Source organism: Bidens hawaiensis, unplaced genomic scaffold (genome assembly GCF_021521415.1).
Source record: "Bidens hawaiensis isolate Kalapana, Puna unplaced genomic scaffold, B.hawaiensis_p1.1 tig00040825_1, whole genome shotgun sequence".
In the NCBI taxonomy this organism is placed as follows: Eukaryota; Viridiplantae; Streptophyta; class Magnoliopsida; order Asterales; family Asteraceae; genus Bidens; species Bidens hawaiensis.
The window spans coordinates 25,824-44,667 of NW_027505683.1; the positions used below are offsets into that span (position 1 = coordinate 25,824).

The 18,844-nt window shown below is 38.1% G+C and overlaps 2 protein-coding genes across 2 annotated transcripts; both read right to left on the bottom strand.

The window, feature by feature from the left end:
• On the bottom strand, nucleotides 1–5,932 carry LOC143614727 (spermidine synthase 1-like). The gene is made up of 9 exons (XM_077088077.1): nucleotides 5,653–5,932; nucleotides 3,553–3,629; nucleotides 3,355–3,477; nucleotides 3,164–3,268; nucleotides 1,622–1,694; nucleotides 1,460–1,531; nucleotides 1,160–1,355; nucleotides 940–1,069; nucleotides 1–399 (listed from the first exon to the last, which is right to left on the bottom strand). Exons 1-9 carry the CDS (start codon nucleotides 5,762–5,764, stop codon nucleotides 337–339), a joined length of 951 nt encoding a protein of 316 aa, XP_076944192.1. The 5' UTR covers nucleotides 5,765–5,932; the 3' UTR covers nucleotides 1–336.
• Nucleotides 5,933–7,735: 1,803 nt separating this feature from the next.
• LOC143614726 (putative xyloglucan endotransglucosylase/hydrolase protein 33) lies at nucleotides 7,736–18,844 on the bottom strand. The gene is made up of 4 exons (XM_077088076.1): nucleotides 18,525–18,844; nucleotides 9,305–9,405; nucleotides 9,011–9,219; nucleotides 7,736–8,185 (listed from the first exon to the last, which is right to left on the bottom strand). Exons 1-4 carry the CDS (start codon nucleotides 18,817–18,819, stop codon nucleotides 7,777–7,779), a joined length of 1,014 nt encoding a protein of 337 aa, XP_076944191.1. The 5' UTR covers nucleotides 18,820–18,844; the 3' UTR covers nucleotides 7,736–7,776.

Genomic DNA, 18,844 nt, shown 5'->3' on the forward strand with positions numbered 1-18,844 from the left:
AACATAAGCCCAAAAGATTGGGTTTTATAAATAAAAAGTCCCCACAATAAATCTATGGAAATAAAATAAATAGTACACAACATAAATGATGCTTATATGCATCTCATGGGCTGAAACTTAAAATTTTGAAGTACTAACAGATACCAAAAACTTACTAAAATTATGACCCGGAACCATTACCCGGTTACCGACACAAAACTTCATATTATTCTGTTTCAGATTGATCTTGACGACGAACGAACCGAACATTCTTCAATCAACAATTGGAAGCCAGGAAACTTTACATGAACTGTTTTGCCTTTCGCTGCTTAATTTTTATTATATAGATTTCTGACTTCACTTTTTGGACTCGATCACCTTCTTGGCAAACGAAGGCAAGCAAAACGCAGCTGCGTGAATCTGTATGCAGAAACCATTCAATAGTTTTAAAACAGATAATCTAACATCCAATTAGACGCAAAATATAAACCAGTTTACTCTATATTTTCGATTTTAACGACAAATTGCTGTTTTTTAACAACTGTAGCAACTAATAAGCATGTCAATTTTTAGAAATTTGTGAAATTTTATGACAATTTTTAAAATTTGTTTTCCAATTGTTTTTTCACATAAAAATTATTCTGCATATGTGGCAGCTGGCATATAGCATTTGTGATCAGTGGCACAAAGAAAAATAAGTTAAAAATGAATTATAAGTTTGTTTCAATTTCGCGTCTAATTAAAAAAGAAAAAATAGTTGCTAAAATCAGAAAAAGGTGTAAAAGCACATTTTGATTTAAGTGAAATAAGCAGTTGAAGTTGCTTATTCCAGACTGCTATTTTAGAAAACCAATAAAGAGAGAAGGAAAAAATAAATAAATAAATAAATAAGCAGGTTTAATAAGCATTTCCGAATGCCAAATTAAGAATTAATATAATCTGAAAATAACTGAAAAATACCTCGCGGTTGTAGAACTTCAAGGGTACAGTAGATTTGCTTTGGTTTTCCTTTTCATCTATCGGGTTGATCGGGTTCTTGAAATCAACTTCGGGTCCCTCGGTTGAACATACCATAAACCCAATGACCCCACTGAAGTCAAGTTTGAATCAAATATTGGAAAGATTTAAATAATTTCACAAAAAAAATAATAAAAAATATCAAAAATTCTGTTAATATTACCTTGGATATGTAGGAACTGTGGTCCATGCATAGTTAACCGAACCTTTAAAGATCTGGCGACAATTTGCAACAATATTCTCAATAATATCCATGTGAAGCCATATGCTTTCAGCTTGAGTACACATAACGCCACCTGGACGAAGCGCTTTTGCAACCAACTCAAAAAATGGTTTCTCAAATAGTTCTTGTGCAGGCCCTGAAATTAAAAAATGAACAACTCAGCCCGTTTGACTCGGTCTACTCATATGAGTATTTGACCTGAACAGGCCCATTTTAGGTAAACGGGTCAAAATGCTATACCTATTGGATCTGAAGAGTCAACTATAACAGCATCATAACTTCCTTCTTGAGCAGCCTTTAGAAATGCAACTCCTGATATTTAATTATATAACATCAAGTCTTTACTTTATTAATATATAAAGATTATATGTTACAAAACAATATTTTGTTGTGTGTGTATACCATCGCCAACATGGAGTGTGACACGAGGATCTTCATAACCAATAGCTACATCAGGGAAATATTCTTTAGAAACCTGTAAAAAAAGAAAATAAATCACGTCATCAGATGCATTTCATTTTGTACGCAACAATCCAGCGGTCAAAAAGGTTGACTTTATATAAAACTAGGTAATAAACCGCCGCGTTGCGGCAGCACAAGACACGTATTCGGTCGGTATCGGTTAGATTCGTTACGGTGACAACAAACCCAAAAAGAAATTTAGTATACGGCTAGAATAGTGTTGACAATCGAATAGACTTGTGATAAAAGCATGTGTAAAATGACATGTAGTAGGTTGACAAACCCCACACAATGTGAAATAGACTTGTGATAAAACAAACATGTCTAAAACGATGTGTAGTTGGTTCGTAAAACACGCACAGTGTGGCTACAAATTGACGAGAATTCGATCGGTATCGGTACGACACGAGAACTAAACAAAAAAATAAATTAAATTCGTCAACCCTAAAATACAACTAACGTATTAAAAAAATTCACGCAACCATCATGAATTTAGACGATAGCGATGCTAACGCTACTAAAATGGTTAACATAATTTAGTAAGTTAAAAAGCATACATCTTTCAATAAATTACCTATGTTTTTTTTTCGTTAAGAAAAAGCATCTATTATCTTCTAAAAACATTACATGGCAATTGGCAAAACATTAATTAAGAAGCCAAAAAAAAAGCTTTAAAAAAACCCACTACAGGGTTTCGAAAGTGAGCGAACAAGAGGTGAAATGAATTGAAAGTTTCAAGGTGCAATTGATAAACCACTACAGCAAGAGATAGTTACTGATAGTGGCTTCTAAATAATTACTTAAATAGTTGTTCTTGAAATTGAAGTTTTTTTATGTGGCACCAAGATTCAATATTTATCTATATATATATATAATGTTAACATCAAATCTACAGAATAAAAATGCCAATGGTACACAAAAGTCTAGGCCTGTAAACAAACCGAACATTCATGAACCGTTTGTGAACTGTTTGGCAGAAAGTCCACTTATTTAATTAACAGACGAGAACAGGGACACAATTTGTTGTTCATGTAGTTAAACGAACAAACATCAGAACATGTTCGCATGTCTCTTTTGTTCACCTGGGGTCGTGAATGTTCGTTCATTGATGCTCTTTAGTTTTCATTTACTTTTTAGGCTCGTTACATTTTAGCTTTAAACAAACTTTTAGTCCCTGACACATTGTTGTTAGCATTTACTTTTAATTGCTTTTATCGTTACTTATTGCCTTTCATCTATGTTCAGCTGTGTCTGTTCTTTAAATTTGTGAACCATTCTTATTATACTATAATAAGCGAACACGAACAAGAAAACCCCGTTTGTTTATTTAAACAAACGTACACGAACATGCTGCGTTTGTGTTCATTAGTTTACAAAGAATGACTAAAAGGTAATATATGAAAAGTATATTGATATCTTAAGCAAAATCAAATAGAAAATAACTAAAAAAAATAAAGTTAAAAAAAGGTCATGATGACTCACATCAACTACCATTTTATCAATCTCACATATATCAATATGCTCGACTGAAGAATGGCGAGCCACTTCACGCAAGACACCACCGTCTCCACCTCCAATAACCAAAACCTGCAAATAAAAAAAATATTAAATGTGAAATTAATCCAAATAAATGAAAAACTTGTATGTTTAGCAAACTAACAAAATAAAATTACCCTTTTCGGGTTAGGAATTGAACAAAGTGGGAGATGAGTAATCATTTCTTGATATGCACATTCATCTCTTTCAGTAAGTTGAATAACACCATCCAAAACAAGAACTTTCCCATATGTTGCAGACTAAAGCAAGTAGAAATCAAATAACCAACTATTAAAACAAATAATTGAAGTAATATGTTTTTAAAAATAAAATACCTGAAACACCATAACATCTTGGTAATCAGATTTGCCCTGAAATAGTATCTTTTCAACCTTCAAAGAGTGTGCTTCTCCTGCATGTACCAGAAAGGTCAACAAAAAGTCAACAGATGATTATTTTAAAGACTAAAAAGCATTAGATTTCATATGGCAGAGGTAAGTCCATACAAATTTTATTAAATATTTATCAATCTGTTATTCTCACAAAAGTCAAATATTTAAAAAAAATTACTTTAAAAAGTGAGTACTAGACAACATGAATGATTATTGCTGCACAACTTTAAGCACATGCTCAACTAAATTGACAATTTGATTTTCTATTCACATGTATCAGTGAGAGCTTATAATGTCCAGTAATCATAACACCCCAAGTGCACAGAATCCAATTTTATTTTTGAATAAAGAAATGCTTGCAAGTCAACACAAAGTACATTATTAAAAAATAAGAATTACACACCATGCTACCATCAAAACATAATATCATTATTCATTACATGCATTTTCAGTGATGAAATTCAAATTAAAAAACGACAAAAGGATTTAGAATTCTGAACAGAAGCAACCAAAGCAATCAAATAAGTGAATTACATTTGCATCATTATTTGCATCAACATGAGATAAATAACACAAAATAATCATTAAACAGCAAACTTCCTCTATGAGGAATCTTTATTCTAATTTGATAAAAATAAAATAATGTAATCCATTATTAGTAGTGTCCTATATTCTTGGTTTAAAAAGGCGCGCCCGAGGCGTTTTTGAAAACGCCTTATTTTACGTAAGGCGCTAAAATACATGAGGCGCCCTGAGGCGACGCATTAGCTGGCGAGGCGTGAGGCGCTTGAGGCAGCGCCTCATGTGATTCAGTCCAAATTAGAGTGTTTTGCAACTTCATTATTACTTTTTACTATACCTTTTACTTTTTACTCTAAGAATTTAAGTGTTTTGCAACTTCTAAATATGTTTTTATAATGTTTAACCTACGTATTAAGTATTCATGTTTAGTTTTACAAATATGTTTTATCTTTATGATTGATTTTCAAGTAAAATATGTCATGCATAATTAATTTTTAGTAATTTTTATATTGAGCGCCTCACATACGTGAAGCTCTTGCTTCGCGCCTAGCGCTTAGCGCTTCGGATTTTTGAACCAAAACGCCTCGCCTCGCCTAACGCTTTTTTAAACCAAGCCTATATTCAACCATCTTAAGTGAAAAAGCAGTTATCAGTTATCACTTTGTCAATCCTGTGTGTTAATAACAACAGAACATATACCCAATGATTAATTAAATAAAAAAACAGAAATAGTATATTTATTCAAGTTATTAACTACCCTACAATCAACCCAACATATATATAAAAATAATAATAGTAATAATAATAATAAATTCTATAAAGAGCTATCCATGAAAATGATGATGATATATAACCTGTCAGATTTATCTATATGTTTTAACATACAACCAATACATGCATAAATATTGGCCTAAAAACTATATATGCAAACGAGCCAAGCCGCTTACGAGCTACTCGAGATCGAATCTATAAAAAGCCCGAGCCTCAAATAAAGCTCGTTTTGCTATCAAACCCGAGCTCAAGCCTTGTGTATTTTAATAAGTTTTACCTATTTTGTACTTCTATGTATTAACTTCAGTCTTCACACTGCAAGCCAAGCTCGAGCCGAGCTTTGGCTTGTTTAACGTGCTACACGAGCTCAAGTCGAGCTTAAGCTCATTTAAGGTTTTTGTCAAGATATATAAAAACAACTAAAAAAACGTACATAATTTAATTACTAAATAATAAACAAGCCGAGACCGAGCCAAGCTTGAGTTTGAAACTTTGAATGCATGTTTAAGGTGCTACATGAACTCGGGTCGAGCTTGAGCTTAAGCGTTTTTTTCTCAAAATATATAAAACTAATTAAAAACGTATAAAAATTAATTATGAAATAATAAACAAGCGAGCCAAGCACTAGCCGAGCTCCAGCTTAATAATACAAATATACAATAAAATTATAAGAACAGAGTACTCTGTATACAATATATAATAATCAAATAGAACTAAACTAGATAATAATAATAATAATAGGAAACTGACCAGGCCACATTGGGCTAATCTCTGAGAACCACCCAGGGATAATAGCCGATATGCTTCCACCACCATTGACGGCGGCGGCGGTGGTGGCGGCGGCACCGTTCTGTTCAGTCATTATGTGTATATGTGTGTGTGATTGTAAACCCTAACGTAATATAGTGTGTGTGAAATGAGCAGAGTGATGGAGATTCTGCTTACGAAAGACGCGTGTGTGATAATAATAATAATAATAATAATAATAATAATAATAATAATAATATCTTTTTTTACTGGTTTTGGGGGTTTATTGGAATATATAAAAGCGGAAGCTAATGATATGCTACTTGATTAGGGTTTTGGAATTTGGTAGTGTTATCATGGTAAAATCTTTTGCTTTTATTATGGATAATAAAATAATATAAATTTGGGTTGGTTAAAAGTATATTTTGTTGGTTAAAAGAATATACTAATCACAACCGTTTTTCGTAGCAGAAGTCTTAACAGGTTTTCAGAGAAAATATGTTGGTTTAGCAGAAACAATTAGAGGCTTTTAGTTAATTCTTTCCGAAGAATTAGATGGTTTTCCCGAACAGACCTTTTATTTGGTAGGTAACCAATCCACTGGCTTGATCCACCATCTAAAATTATCTAGTATCTAGTATTTTATCCGAACTTGAATAAAATACTTGAGAATAGAGGTGCATAAACCAGTTTAAAACTCAAAAACGGTTCGGTTTGTCTAACAAAAGTCAAAACCGGTTTATCATCGGTTTGGTTCGGGTTGAAACCGGCTTCTTGACCAGGTTGCAATCAGTTTCAGTTCGGGTTATGATCGTTTTGATTCGGGTTTTGACCAGTTTTTTGTCAGTTTCATATTAGAACTCGTTTTCGTGGAGATAGTTACAAATTGGTTCCAAACCTACGGTTTAAATCGGTTCCAAACCAATTTCTACATAATCGGTTTCAAACCGATTTAGTTTCCGGGTCAATCCGGTTTATTTGCACGCCTCTAGTTAAAAGTATATTTTGTTACGGTAGACTGTCGTTTTTACTCAAAACCTGAAATCTTATTCGAATATGTAGTCATTTGAACTTAAATTAGAAGGTACCTTAAAAACTATAACCCAAATAACCTGACCCCAACCAACCCGAACTTTATTGTATTTTCTATATAGATGCGTAGTTGTTTGGATTCTTTGGTACTTGGAATATTAAGTTTCAAGACTTTTGAGCATTATCATATTATATTGTCAAATGATTTTAGAATTTTATTGATATTTTGGTAGTGTCAAGATGACATTTTATGAAATAAAAAAATTATTTCATATTCAAAACCGAAAACCGAACAAACTGACCTGGGCTAGGCCGAATCCAAATAGCATGAACCCGATCAACCCGAACTTTAAATAGGTCGGTTATTGGATCATTTTTAAGCAGTCCAAAACCTAAAGAACACTCCTACAATGAGGTTTTCAAGGGTTATTCATGTCGGTTATTTGGTTTGGGATTTATTCGAACGTAATAAAAGATGTATTGAATAATTTAGCTTTTGGTTAAAATTGAATAAGCTATTTTTTTATTTTTTATAACCTTTTTTTATACTTTAGACTATTGTTTGTTACTAAATTGGGTTTGGCTGAAACTCTAGCAGGGTTAGGATACGTAAAAAACTCACGCATTGTTTGTTATTCGGTTTATTTGGGTTGCTCGGCTTGAATCAAAATCATACTTTGTAAAACTGCAAATTGAACCGAAAACAAGGGTTATTCTTTGTTAGTGTGAAAAGGGATAATGTCAATTATATGATAAGTTGAAACGGGTGCGTCAAGTAAGAAAATGTGAGGTACGTTTAGCATAATCCTAAAGTTTTATAAAAAAAACTCAGAACCTATTCAAGCTAGAGTGTTTACAGTTCATTTTGTCTCGTTCCAAAATATATTTACGAACTCAATCAAAGAGTTGCATTAATCTTTTTTATTTGTTATTATTAGACCTATAATTTAAAATAAAGAAATAACATGTAACAATATAACAATCCAATGTATGGTATACTTGTAGTTACAATAGTTGTATGCTTTATATATGACCAAACTATAGATGAAACAATAATAAACATATATGACCAAACAATTAGGTTCTAGCTTCTAACTAAGCTTTGCATTCTGCTGGAAGAACTTTGTATCTTGAAGTATCTTTACAATAAGAGTAAAACATATGTTTAGATCGAGCCCACTTTAGACCAACGGTTTGTTGGCTCGTTAGCTTTATGTACTCGTCTCCTTCAACAGGGTCCGAGGACAAAAAAGTTGGACTCTTTGAGCATGAGTCTATAGACGTTGAGTTTGTTTTAGGCGTCAAACAACCTTCTGCTTTAAGTTCTCCCAATGATGCGACAAATGGTGCGTATCTATAGTTAACGGGGTATTTTCCACCGTGTGTGGCCCACTTTGAACCGTCCCATATGGTCGTGTATAATGACATTGGCTTTGATGGATATAAAGACGATGATGCTTGGTTGTGAATTACTTCTCTTATTGGTATATTGTCTGCTAGAAACCTGTTTTATAAAGAAATAAAGAATGAGCATGAATTTAATTGATTACATGTGTGACAAGCAACCTATAAAATTTTAGAGGTAAAATAAATCACTCCGAGTTCAAAGTTTGTTTGAATGTGCAAACAACCCTGTAACTAAGGTGGTCACTTTTAACCGAAACTCGAGTCGAGAAAACCCAAATCCAACTAACCTAAACCCGAATAGAAGTAATTTAGGTTGGTTAATGAATCTAGTTTAAAATTCTTAGGTTAACCAAAAAAACCTGAAGAAATATTTTGTTTTAAAACCTTATGTTATTATTATGTATAAATGTATAGGCACCGTATTATTATTATTATTATTATTATTATTATTATTATTATTATTATTATTATTATTATTATGTATAGCTGTATAAGCACAAAAAATCCCACCTGTTCTACCCGCTCTCATCCCACCTATTATGGTTGATTAATTGTTTATTGTTTATATATGTTTTCGATTTAAGGCTAATAGCAACCATAATCAAAGAATATGTAATTTTATTGGGTTATGTTTGTTTATTATTTGGTTAATTGCTCTACGAGTAAAGAAGAATATGTCGCTTTAGTTCTAGCGATGTATCTTTTTTAATTATTATTATTTTTTAGTTTCTTAGATACTCCAAACCTGATTAAGTCAACCTGAACCCAAAAAGACCCGCGAGAGATTCGGGTTGGTATTCAGGTCTAGATTTAAAACATTGAAATTCGAATAACCCGACTTAAAACCCAAAAAACACCTCTACTTGTATCATCTATACTCAGTGTAAAACCATGGTTAAACTTAGATAATAATGAAACTTACACTATGTGATGGGTATTCCACAACATGCTATATTGATGAAACTCTTGTGTAGGGTCAAACCAAAGGTAAAACTTTTCTTCTCTTCCTGTTTTGACACTCCCATTCCCATAAATATTTGTTTGAAGAACCCATTGTCTTCTCTTCACATGCCCAAGTAATTCAAAGTCAATCTCGTCATGGTTGTGTGGAAAAACGTCAGCATTAGACATCTGATAATTAACAACAGTAAAGGCATTCTAGTCATTTTCATTCAGACATACTTATAATAGACATGTCGTAAAGAAAAAAACTCACGTAGAAAGCTAGCACTACTCCCGACGTGTCCCCCGTCGGTAGCTTTATTGCAACACTAAAGAATCCATGATGGTACCTATATTTTGAAACCAAACCCGAACCTAAAGCCAAAACCCGAAAATCAGCAAATCAAAGTTAAGAACACAACATATTTGTGACATCTGCCCCGATCCGACCCGACCCAGGTACCCGTTTCTCTGACCCGATCTCTCTTTTATTATTTAATATTTATACTTATATTTTACTTTTAATAATAATATATATTTTCCTTCCCGCCTCTCTCTCTCTTTCTTTCCGCCGTCCCGTCCCTCTTCCTTCTCTCTTTCCGCCTTCTTTTCCCTCTTGTCGCCGTCCCGCCCTTACGCCTTGTTTCCCTCCTCTTTGCTTGTCCTTTAGTTCTTCCCGCCTAAGGATGTCTGCAGCTCCACGCGCCAGACTCCTTACATGGAAGCCTGCGTGAAGACATCTTGTTCCTGCGATGCGTGAAGAGAACTCTTCTCGCAGCGCGCTAAGAATGCATGTTCTTCCCGCAATACGCTAAGAATGTATGTTCTTCCCGCGATGCGCTTAGAATTCTTGTTCTTCACGCAGCACGCTAAGGATTTGTGATTCTTCCCGCAGTGCGCAAGGGTTGTTGTGCCAGCCTTCGCGCTCGCGCACTCAGCCTTCCCGCGCTTAACCCTTGTATCTTCTGTTTATTCCAGCCTGTATGCTTTGTGTTGTCTTATCTTCTGTGCTGTTGACCTAACCTATCTAATGTCTGAATAGTTACTTTCGGCGCAGCATGCGTACCAACCCCCATTGGTTGGTAGAAAAAGTGACTGACATTATCTTTTGAAATCTGCTTTTGCCATGCTTGACCAGTACCTTTATCTGACCTGCCCATGCCTTTTTGCTGTTCGCTGACAGCTTTATCTTGCCCCCTGCAGCTGCCATATCTTTTGATATCTTTTGCTTTTGGAATCTTTTGCTTTTTGAGATCTTTTCCCCTTTTTCTAGGGATTATGTCTCCTAGGGTTTCTCTATAAATAATAGTATTATTTTTCCTAACACATCACACACCAACACTTAATCTCTCCTGTTCTCTTGCTCCTTGCTCTCTCTGCCGTCTTCCTCTCTGCCTCCGTCTTCCTCCTTGTTCTTCCTGCTTTTCCGGTAATATATATTATATATAATAATTTACTTATTAATTATGCTAACTTATAATCAAGACTTAAAACAAATCATTAAAACAATAATCTTAATTATAGGTTAACTTTGCTTGTTTAAGAGTTGATTCTTGCATATCTATCACCGCATCGTTTATCAAGTGAGTTATCTCGTATCTAATCCCTTTTTATTTTAAATGCTTTGGGATGTTCATGTGTTCATACAAAACTTGAGTCTTAAACTTGTTTTTGAACTTTAGTCGCGCAGTATCCCATGTGTTGAGGACGTTTACTTGGCTGTTTATTTGTATGTGTATCATTAACCGCTTTGTTCGGCCTATTCCGCAGTTCCGTTGGTACCATTAGTTGAACACGGGAGACCTATCGTTTACGGTTTTCTTTGTTTACACTTGCACAGATGTTTTCTCGTTTTTATGCTCAATTGGGAGCATGGATTGAACTATGATCTATGAACTATCTTAGGCTTGATCACAATCTGATTACACCCTTGTTAAACTCTAGACATACACGTGTTGCGCGCAGATTTACTGTGATTATCTATGATTATCTATTAAACTTGATTTCTCACCAACACGCAAGTGTTTGACGTTTATTTTAACACATGTTCAGGTTTGCAGTAGCTGTTTTGGGAGCTTAAGGACACGTAGGACGTTTTTACTTTTGGACCTAGAATTAAAATGTATCAAGACAAGTTAATGTTGTTTGAATGTTATAATTTATAATATATTGATTTATGTTTGATTTATGTACTTTATTTTCCCCGCTGCGCGTGCGCGATAAAATGTGTATTAATAAATATTGACACCAATAGTGTCGCGAGTAATGAAGCAATATGTGGCGCCCCGATGTATAATCCGCCTTTGGTCGGGGTGTTACAGATTGGTATCAGAGCTCGTTGACTTTAGGATAGGTGGTTAGATGTAACGGCCTAGAATACCTAAGAGTCCCTTCTCGCGCATGAGAGAAATCTCATGTTTGCGCGCTTATTGTTAATTACTCGTTATTTATGAATATGCTCGCACTTGCGCAGTATATGATTTTATGTTTTATTCCGCGATATTTCGATTTTTGTGAATTTCGATTTTTATTGATTTTACTTACATATTCGTTTGTTGGGATTGAAAATCCGAAAAGTCATGGTGATACATGAATAGTTGATTTTCAATTTCCATTTACGATTATGTTCTGAGGTTGGAGACTTGAAAAGTCATGGTGATACATGAATTGTCAACCTCCAATACTCATTTTCTTGTATGTTTTATATTGAGGATTGAAAAGTCATGGTGATACATGAATTGTCGATTCTTGATTCGAATTTGTTACCTTTATTAAGTCTGCATTTAGGATCATTTATTTTACTTTAACTTTTGATAGTATCTAACTCTGCGAAACCAAGCTTTATAAGATTAAAACTTTGCGCTAAAACCAAGATATTAACTAAAATTAAAATTTTTATAGAATGCCTCCGCTATCTCGCCGATTTCAGAGAAGAGAAGCCTCGCGCATGCGTAGACAGCAACGTTCCCAGGAAATGGCCGCCGCAATAGCCCAAGCTTTGAGCCAAAACAATGCTAATACCTCCAGTTATAACATTAAGTCCTTTAATGCGGGTAACCCTCCGAAGTTCACAGGTCTCGAGGGAGCCACCGTGATGCTCCAATGGCTCGAAAAGATTGAAAACACTTTCCTCCATACCCAATGCCCCTCAGAAAGACGAACCCTATATGCTTCCAGTGTCCTGGAATCCAGAGCGCTTACATGGTGGAATGGAGTAGCTCATGCGCGTGGCGCAGAGGCTGCTTCTAGCATGACATGGGAGGAATTCAAGGAAATTCTTACGCGAGAATTCTGCCCTCCAAACGAAGTTAAGCGCCTGGAGGAAGAATTCTGGAACTTGAAGCAATACAGCGGTGAAGCGCGCGAGTACGCGACGCGCTTCCACGAGCTAAGCTTACTGGTCCCTCACCTTGTTACCCCTACCCGCCGAGCCATCGAGAAATTCCTTGGGGGTCTCCCCATGGAAATTCAAGATTCTGTATGGGCCAGAAACCCAGTTACCCTCTCTGACGCCATCGAATTGGCCGCTGTGCTCAGCGACAACCATGTCAGAGCAGGAACCCTGTTCCTGCGGGGAACTGAGAAGACCAAACCCACCAAGACTGTCCCTGAACCAACAGAAACCAAACCAGAACCCTCAAACCATAACCAGAAACGTAGGCGCAGACAAGCCTATGCGCTTACCAACCCGCCCATTGTCCAACAACCCATTTATCAACCTCCAGTTTACGCGCCTAACCCACTGTCAACCTACCCAGCACCTCCTGTAGTCCACAACTATGCCTTAACCAATCCCGCACTCCCTGCCCCGCCAACTAAGAAACCTTACACAGGAAACCAACCCTTTTGCCCAACCTGTAGACTTCATCACCCACCTCAAGTCCCATGTCGACAATGTAACCGATGTGGCCGCGTAGGTCACTCCGTTGAGTACTGTAGAACCCCTCCCTCCAATCCGATTGCGCCAACACCACCAGCTTACCCGCAGAACCCACAGCCAACTTACCAAAACCCACGACCCAGATCGTGCTTTAACTGCGGTGATCCAAGTCATTTCCGGAACGCGTGCCCAAGGCTACAAGTTCAGCTTACTCAAGCGAATCCGGTGAACCAAATTTCGAACCAAGTGACGCGTGGCCGAGCTTTTAACATAACCGCGCACCAAGCGCAAGCGAATAACGACGTAGTTAATGGTACATTCTTGCTTAACGGATTTTATGCATCTATGCTTTTTGATACTGGCGCCGATCGAAGTTTTATCTCTCGCGCCTTCGAGCAGAAGCTTGCGCAACCGCACAACGACTTAAAAGAAGATTTTTCAGTTGAATTGGCTAATGGCGAAACTGTTTTAATAAACTCGGTAATTAAAAATTGCACGCTTAACCTTAACGAAAACGATTTTCTAATCGACCTTATCCCTATGCCTCTTGGAAGTTTTGATGTTATCATTGGTATGGATTGGCTCTCGCATAATCGCGCCGAAGTTATTTGCGCCAAGAAATTGATTCGCATTCCTCGAGAAAATGGTGATCTTCATATCTACGGCGAAAAACCCTCCAGTGGTCTTAAGCTTATGTCTTGCGCCGAAGCCCAAAGACTCATGCGGAAGAAGTGTGTTGCATTCTTGGCCCATGTGGTTAAACCCGATGAAGGAAAGAAGCTTCGCGATATCCCTGTTGTGCGTGATTTCCCTGAAGTTTTTCCTGATGATCTTCCTGGTATCCCTCCCGCTCGTGAAGTCGAGTTTCGTGTTGATCTTGTCCCTGGTGCTTCCCCCGTTGCTAAATCTCCTTACCGTCTTGCACCCGCTGAGATGCAAGAATTGGCCAGCCAACTCCAAGAGTTGACTGCTAAAGGATTCATTCGCCCTAGCTCTTCGCCCTGGGGTGCTCCGGTGTTGTTCGTTAAAAAGAAAGATGGATCGTTTCGCATGTGTATTGATTACCGCGAGTTGAACAAACTCACCATTAAGAACCGGTATCCCTTACCGCGTATTGACGACCTCTTTGATCAACTCCAAGGTGCCTCCTGTTTCTCGAAGATTGATCTCCGCTCTGGTTATCACCAGTTGCGTATCCGCGATGAAGATGTTCCGAAGACTGCTTTTCGTACTCGTTATGGCCATTTTGAATTCTTGGTCATGTCCTTCGGCCTAACCAACGCACCCGCCGTTTTCATGGATCTAATGAATCGGGTGTGTAGGCCTTTCTTGGATAAATTCGTGATCGTGTTTATCGATGATGTTCTGGTGTATTCTAAGACCAAGGCCGAGCATGAGCAACATCTTCGGTTGGTGTTGCAGAAGCTTAGAGCCGAGCAACTCTATGCTAAGCTTTCCAAGTGTGAATTTTGGTCTGATGAAGTACAGTTTCTTGGTCATGTTGTGAACAAGATGGGTATTCATGTCGACCCATCCAAGATTGAAGCAATCAAGAACTGGATTACGCCATCCTCTCCTTCTGAGATCCGTTCCTTTCTGGGCTTAGCTGGTTATTACCGGCGTTTCATTTCGAACTTCTCAAAGATCGCTTTGCCTTTAACAGCTCTGACGCACAAAGGTAAACCGTATATTTGGGGCTCGAAGCAAGAAGAAGCCTTTCTGACGCTCAAGCGATTGTTGTGTGAAGCTCCTGTTCTTGCGCTACCTGAGGGTAATGATGATTTTGTCGTGTACTGCGATGCCTCCAACCAAGGTCTCGGTTGTGTTCTTATGCAACGAGGCAAGGTTATCGCTTACGCATCGAGGCAACTCAAGGTTCATGAAAGGAATTATACAACTCACGATCTCGAACTTGGTGCAGTTGTTTTTGCCTTGAAGATCTGGAGACACTACCTTTATGGTACTAAGTGTATCCTTTACACTGACCATAAAAGCCTTCAGCACATCTTTGATCAGAAGGAACTTAACATGAGGCAACGCCGATGGAACGAACTCATCAGCGATTACGATTGTGAGATCCGGTATCATCCTGGTAAGGCTAATGTGGTAGCCGATGCGCTCAGCCGAAAACCCTGCCAACTTAACTGCATCTTGCCGCGCACCCAGCTTCACTTCGCGCCGATTCAAAGCAACCTTGAATCGCGTATTCGTGACGCGCAGCGCGCATCCATCAGTAATGGTAATCTTCGCGCCGAGTTAGCGTGTGGCGCGGAAGCACTCTTTGTCCCTAATCTGAGTGGAATTCTCTGCTATCTTAATCGCATCTGGATCCCCTTTGATGAGAATCTTCGCGCTGATATCCTGAGTGAAGCGCACAAATCTCGGTATTCTATTCATCCTGGCGCTGATAAGATGTACAAGGATTTGCGCATAACTTATTGGTGGCCCGGTATGAAAAAGGATATTGCTGTGTTCGTAGCTAAATGTCTGACTTGTTCTAAAGTAAAAGCTGAACACCAACGCCCGTCTGGTTTGCTCGAACAACCAGAAATTCCTACGTGGAAATGGGAATGTGTAGCGATGGACTTTATTACCAAGTTACCTTTGACAGCAAGCAAACATGATAGCATTTGGGTAATAGTGGATCGATTGACTAAATCTGCTCACTTTCTGCCCATTCGTGAAAACTACCGTGTTGAGCATCTCGCGCAGCTTTATGTCAAGGAAATTGTCTGCCGCCATGGTACTCCTTTGAGCATCATATCCGATCGCGATGGCCGTTTTATATCTCGCTTTTGGAAATCTCTCCAATCTGCACTAGGAACTCGCTTGGACATGAGTACGGCATATCATCCTCAGACTGACGGTCAGTCTGAGCGAACTATTCAAACTCTTGAGGATATGCTCCGATCTTGTGTTCTTGATTTTGGAGGTAATTGGGATTCACACCTGCCTTTGATCGAGTTTTCTTATAACAACAGCTATCATTCCAGTATCGGTATGGCCCCATTTGAAGCACTTTACGGTCGTAAATGCCGCTCCCCGATTTGTTGGAGCGAAGTGGGTGAAACTCAAATCACAGGACCCGAACTTGTTCAAGAGACAACCGATAAAATCGCCAAGATCCGTGATCATCTGCTGACTGCCAGAAGCCGACAGAAGAGTTACGCAGATCGTAGGCGGAAGCCTCTCGAGTTTCAAGTTGGTGATCTTGTTCTCCTCAAAGTGTCGCCTTGGAAAGGTGTTGTCCGCTTTGGGAAGAAGGGTAAGCTTGCTTCTCGTTATGTTGGTCCATTCAAGATTCTCGCGCGTGTGGGAAAAGTTGCCTACAGACTTGACCTGCCGCCCGCGCTCAGTAATGTGCATCCAACGTTCCATGTTTCCAATCTCAAGAAGTGTTTAGCTGACGAGAACCTTCACATTCCACTTGATGAAGTTCAAGTTGATGAATCTATGCATTTCGTTGAGAAGCCTGTTGAGATTATGGATCGCGAGGTAAAGCAAACCAAGCGCAGTCGTATCCCTATCGTGAAAGTTCGCTGGGAGTCCAAGCGCGGAGCCGAGTTTACATGGGAAAGGGAAGATCAAATGAAGATCAAGTACCCGCACCTGTTCTCTGCGCAACCTACTTCGAGATAAATTTCGGGACGAAATTTCTTAAAGTAGGGGAGACTGTGACATCTGCCCCGATCCGACCCGACCCAGGTACCCGTTTCTCTGACCCGATCTCTCTTTTATTATTTAATATTTATACTTATATTTTACTTTTAATAATAATATATATTTTCCTTCCCGCCTCTCTCTCTCTTTCTTTCCGCCGTCCCGTCCCTCTTCCTTCTCTCTTTCCGCCTTCTTTTCCCTCTTGTCGCCGTCCCGCCCTTACGCCTTGTTTCCCTCCTCTTTGCTTGTCCTTTAGTTCTTCCCGCCTAAGGATGTCTGCAGCTCCACGCGCCAGACTCCTTACATGGAAGCCTGCGTGAAGACATCTTGTTCCTGCGATGCGTGAAGAGAACTCTTCTCGCAGCGCGCTAAGAATGCATGTTCTTCCCGCAATACGCTAAGAATGTATGTTCTTCCCGCGATGCGCTTAGAATTCTTGTTCTTCACGCAGCACGCTAAGGATTTGTGATTCTTCCCGCAGTGCGCAAGGGTTGTTGTGCCAGCCTTCGCGCTCGCGCACTCAGCCTTCCCGCGCTTAACCCTTGTATCTTCTGTTTATTCCAGCCTGTATGCTTTGTGTTGTCTTATCTTCTGTGCTGTTGACCTAACCTATCTAATGTCTGAATAGTTACTTTCGGCGCAGCATGCGTACCAACCCCCATTGGTTGGTAGAAAAAGTGACTGACATTATCTTTTGAAATCTGCTTTTGCCATGCTTGACCAGTACCTTTATCTGACCTGCCCATGCCTTTTTGCTGTTCGCTGACAGCTTTATCTTGCCCCCTGCAGCTGCCATATCTTTTGATATCTTTTGCTTTTGGAATCTTTTGCTTTTTGAGATCTTTTCCCCTTTTTCTAGGGATTATGTCTCCTAGGGTTTCTCTATAAATAATAGTATTATTTTTCCTAACACATCACACACCAACACTTAATCTCTCCTGTTCTCTTGCTCCTTGCTCTCTCTGCCGTCTTCCTCTCTGCCTCCGTCTTCCTCCTTGTTCTTCCTGCTTTTCCGGTAATATATATTATATATAATAATTTACTTATTAATTATGCTAACTTATAATCAAGACTTAAAACAAATCATTAAAACAATAATCTTAATTATAGGTTAACTTTGCTTGTTTAAGAGTTGATTCTTGCATATCTATCACCGCATCGTTTATCAAGTGAGTTATCTCGTATCTAATCCCTTTTTATTTTAAATGCTTTGGGATGTTCATGTGTTCATACAAAACTTGAGTCTTAAACTTGTTTTTGAACTTTAGTCGCGCAGTATCCCATGTGTTGAGGACGTTTACTTGGCTGTTTATTTGTATGTGTATCATTAACCGCTTTGTTCGGCCTATTCCGCAGTTCCGTTGGTACCATTAGTTGAACACGGGAGACCTATCGTTTACGGTTTTCTTTGTTTACACTTGCACAGATGTTTTCTCGTTTTTATGCTCAATTGGGAGCATGGATTGAACTATGATCTATGAACTATCTTAGGCTTGATCACAATCTGATTACACCCTTGTTAAACTCTAGACATACACGTGTTGCGCGCAGATTTACTGTGATTATCTATGATTATCTATTAAACTTGATTTCTCACCAACACGCAAGTGTTTGACGTTTATTTTAACACATGTTCAGGTTTGCAGTAGCTGTTTTGGGAGCTTAAGGACACGTAGGACGTTTTTACTTTTGGACCTAGAATTAAAATGTATCAAGACAAGTTAATGTTGTTTGAATGTTATAATTTATAATATATTGATTTATGTTTGATTTATGTACTTTATTTTCCCCGCTGCGCGTGCGCGATAAAATGTGTATTAATAAATATTGACACCAATAGTGTCGCGAGTAATGAAGCAATATGTGGCGCCCCGATGTATAATCCGCCTTTGGTCGGGGTGTTACAATATTGTCAATAAATATGCAATTATAAATTTATAATGATCGTTTTTACCTGAAGTTTTATCTAAAACAATATCCGCATATGACCCGTTGCTTTTCATATGAATGTGTGATGCTCCAAAAAAAGTTGTCATTTTCCCATCAACCGGTGTGGAATGGAAACGGTCCGTTAGTCGCTCGACGCTTGGGGGCTTATAAATCGGCCCTCGAGACGAAACGGGGAGCACTTGGGAACATGTAAACATGAGTAAACATGAAAGAACAAACCTTTGATGCAAAAATGTCATTTTCTTGGAGTTTAGAATGCTACATTGATAGTTGGAAGGGGTGGTTTGGTTTATATACATGTTTTCCTAGGTTGCTTGGCTGTTT

Coding starts and splice junctions, on each gene's coding strand:
- LOC143614727 (XM_077088077.1), bottom strand. CDS start 5,764: ATGACTGAACAGAACGGTGCCGCCGCCACCACCGCCGCCGCCGTCAAT. Junction 3,630..5,652: donor GATTAGCCCAATGTGGCCTG/GTCAGTTTCCTA, acceptor TGGTACATGCAG/GAGAAGCACACTCTTTGAAG. Junction 3,269..3,354: donor CAATTCCTAACCCGAAAAGG/GTAATTTTATTT, acceptor TTTTATTTGCAG/GTTTTGGTTATTGGAGGTGG.
- LOC143614726 (XM_077088076.1), bottom strand. CDS start 18,819: ATGTATATAAACCAAACCACCCCTTCCAACTATCAATGTAGCATTCTA. Junction 9,406..18,524: donor TGTTTTAGATAAAACTTCAG/GTAAAAACGATC, acceptor TTTTGGCTTTAG/GTTCGGGTTTGGTTTCAAAA. Junction 9,220..9,304: donor GAGTAGTGCTAGCTTTCTAC/GTGAGTTTTTTT, acceptor GTTAATTATCAG/ATGTCTAATGCTGACGTTTT.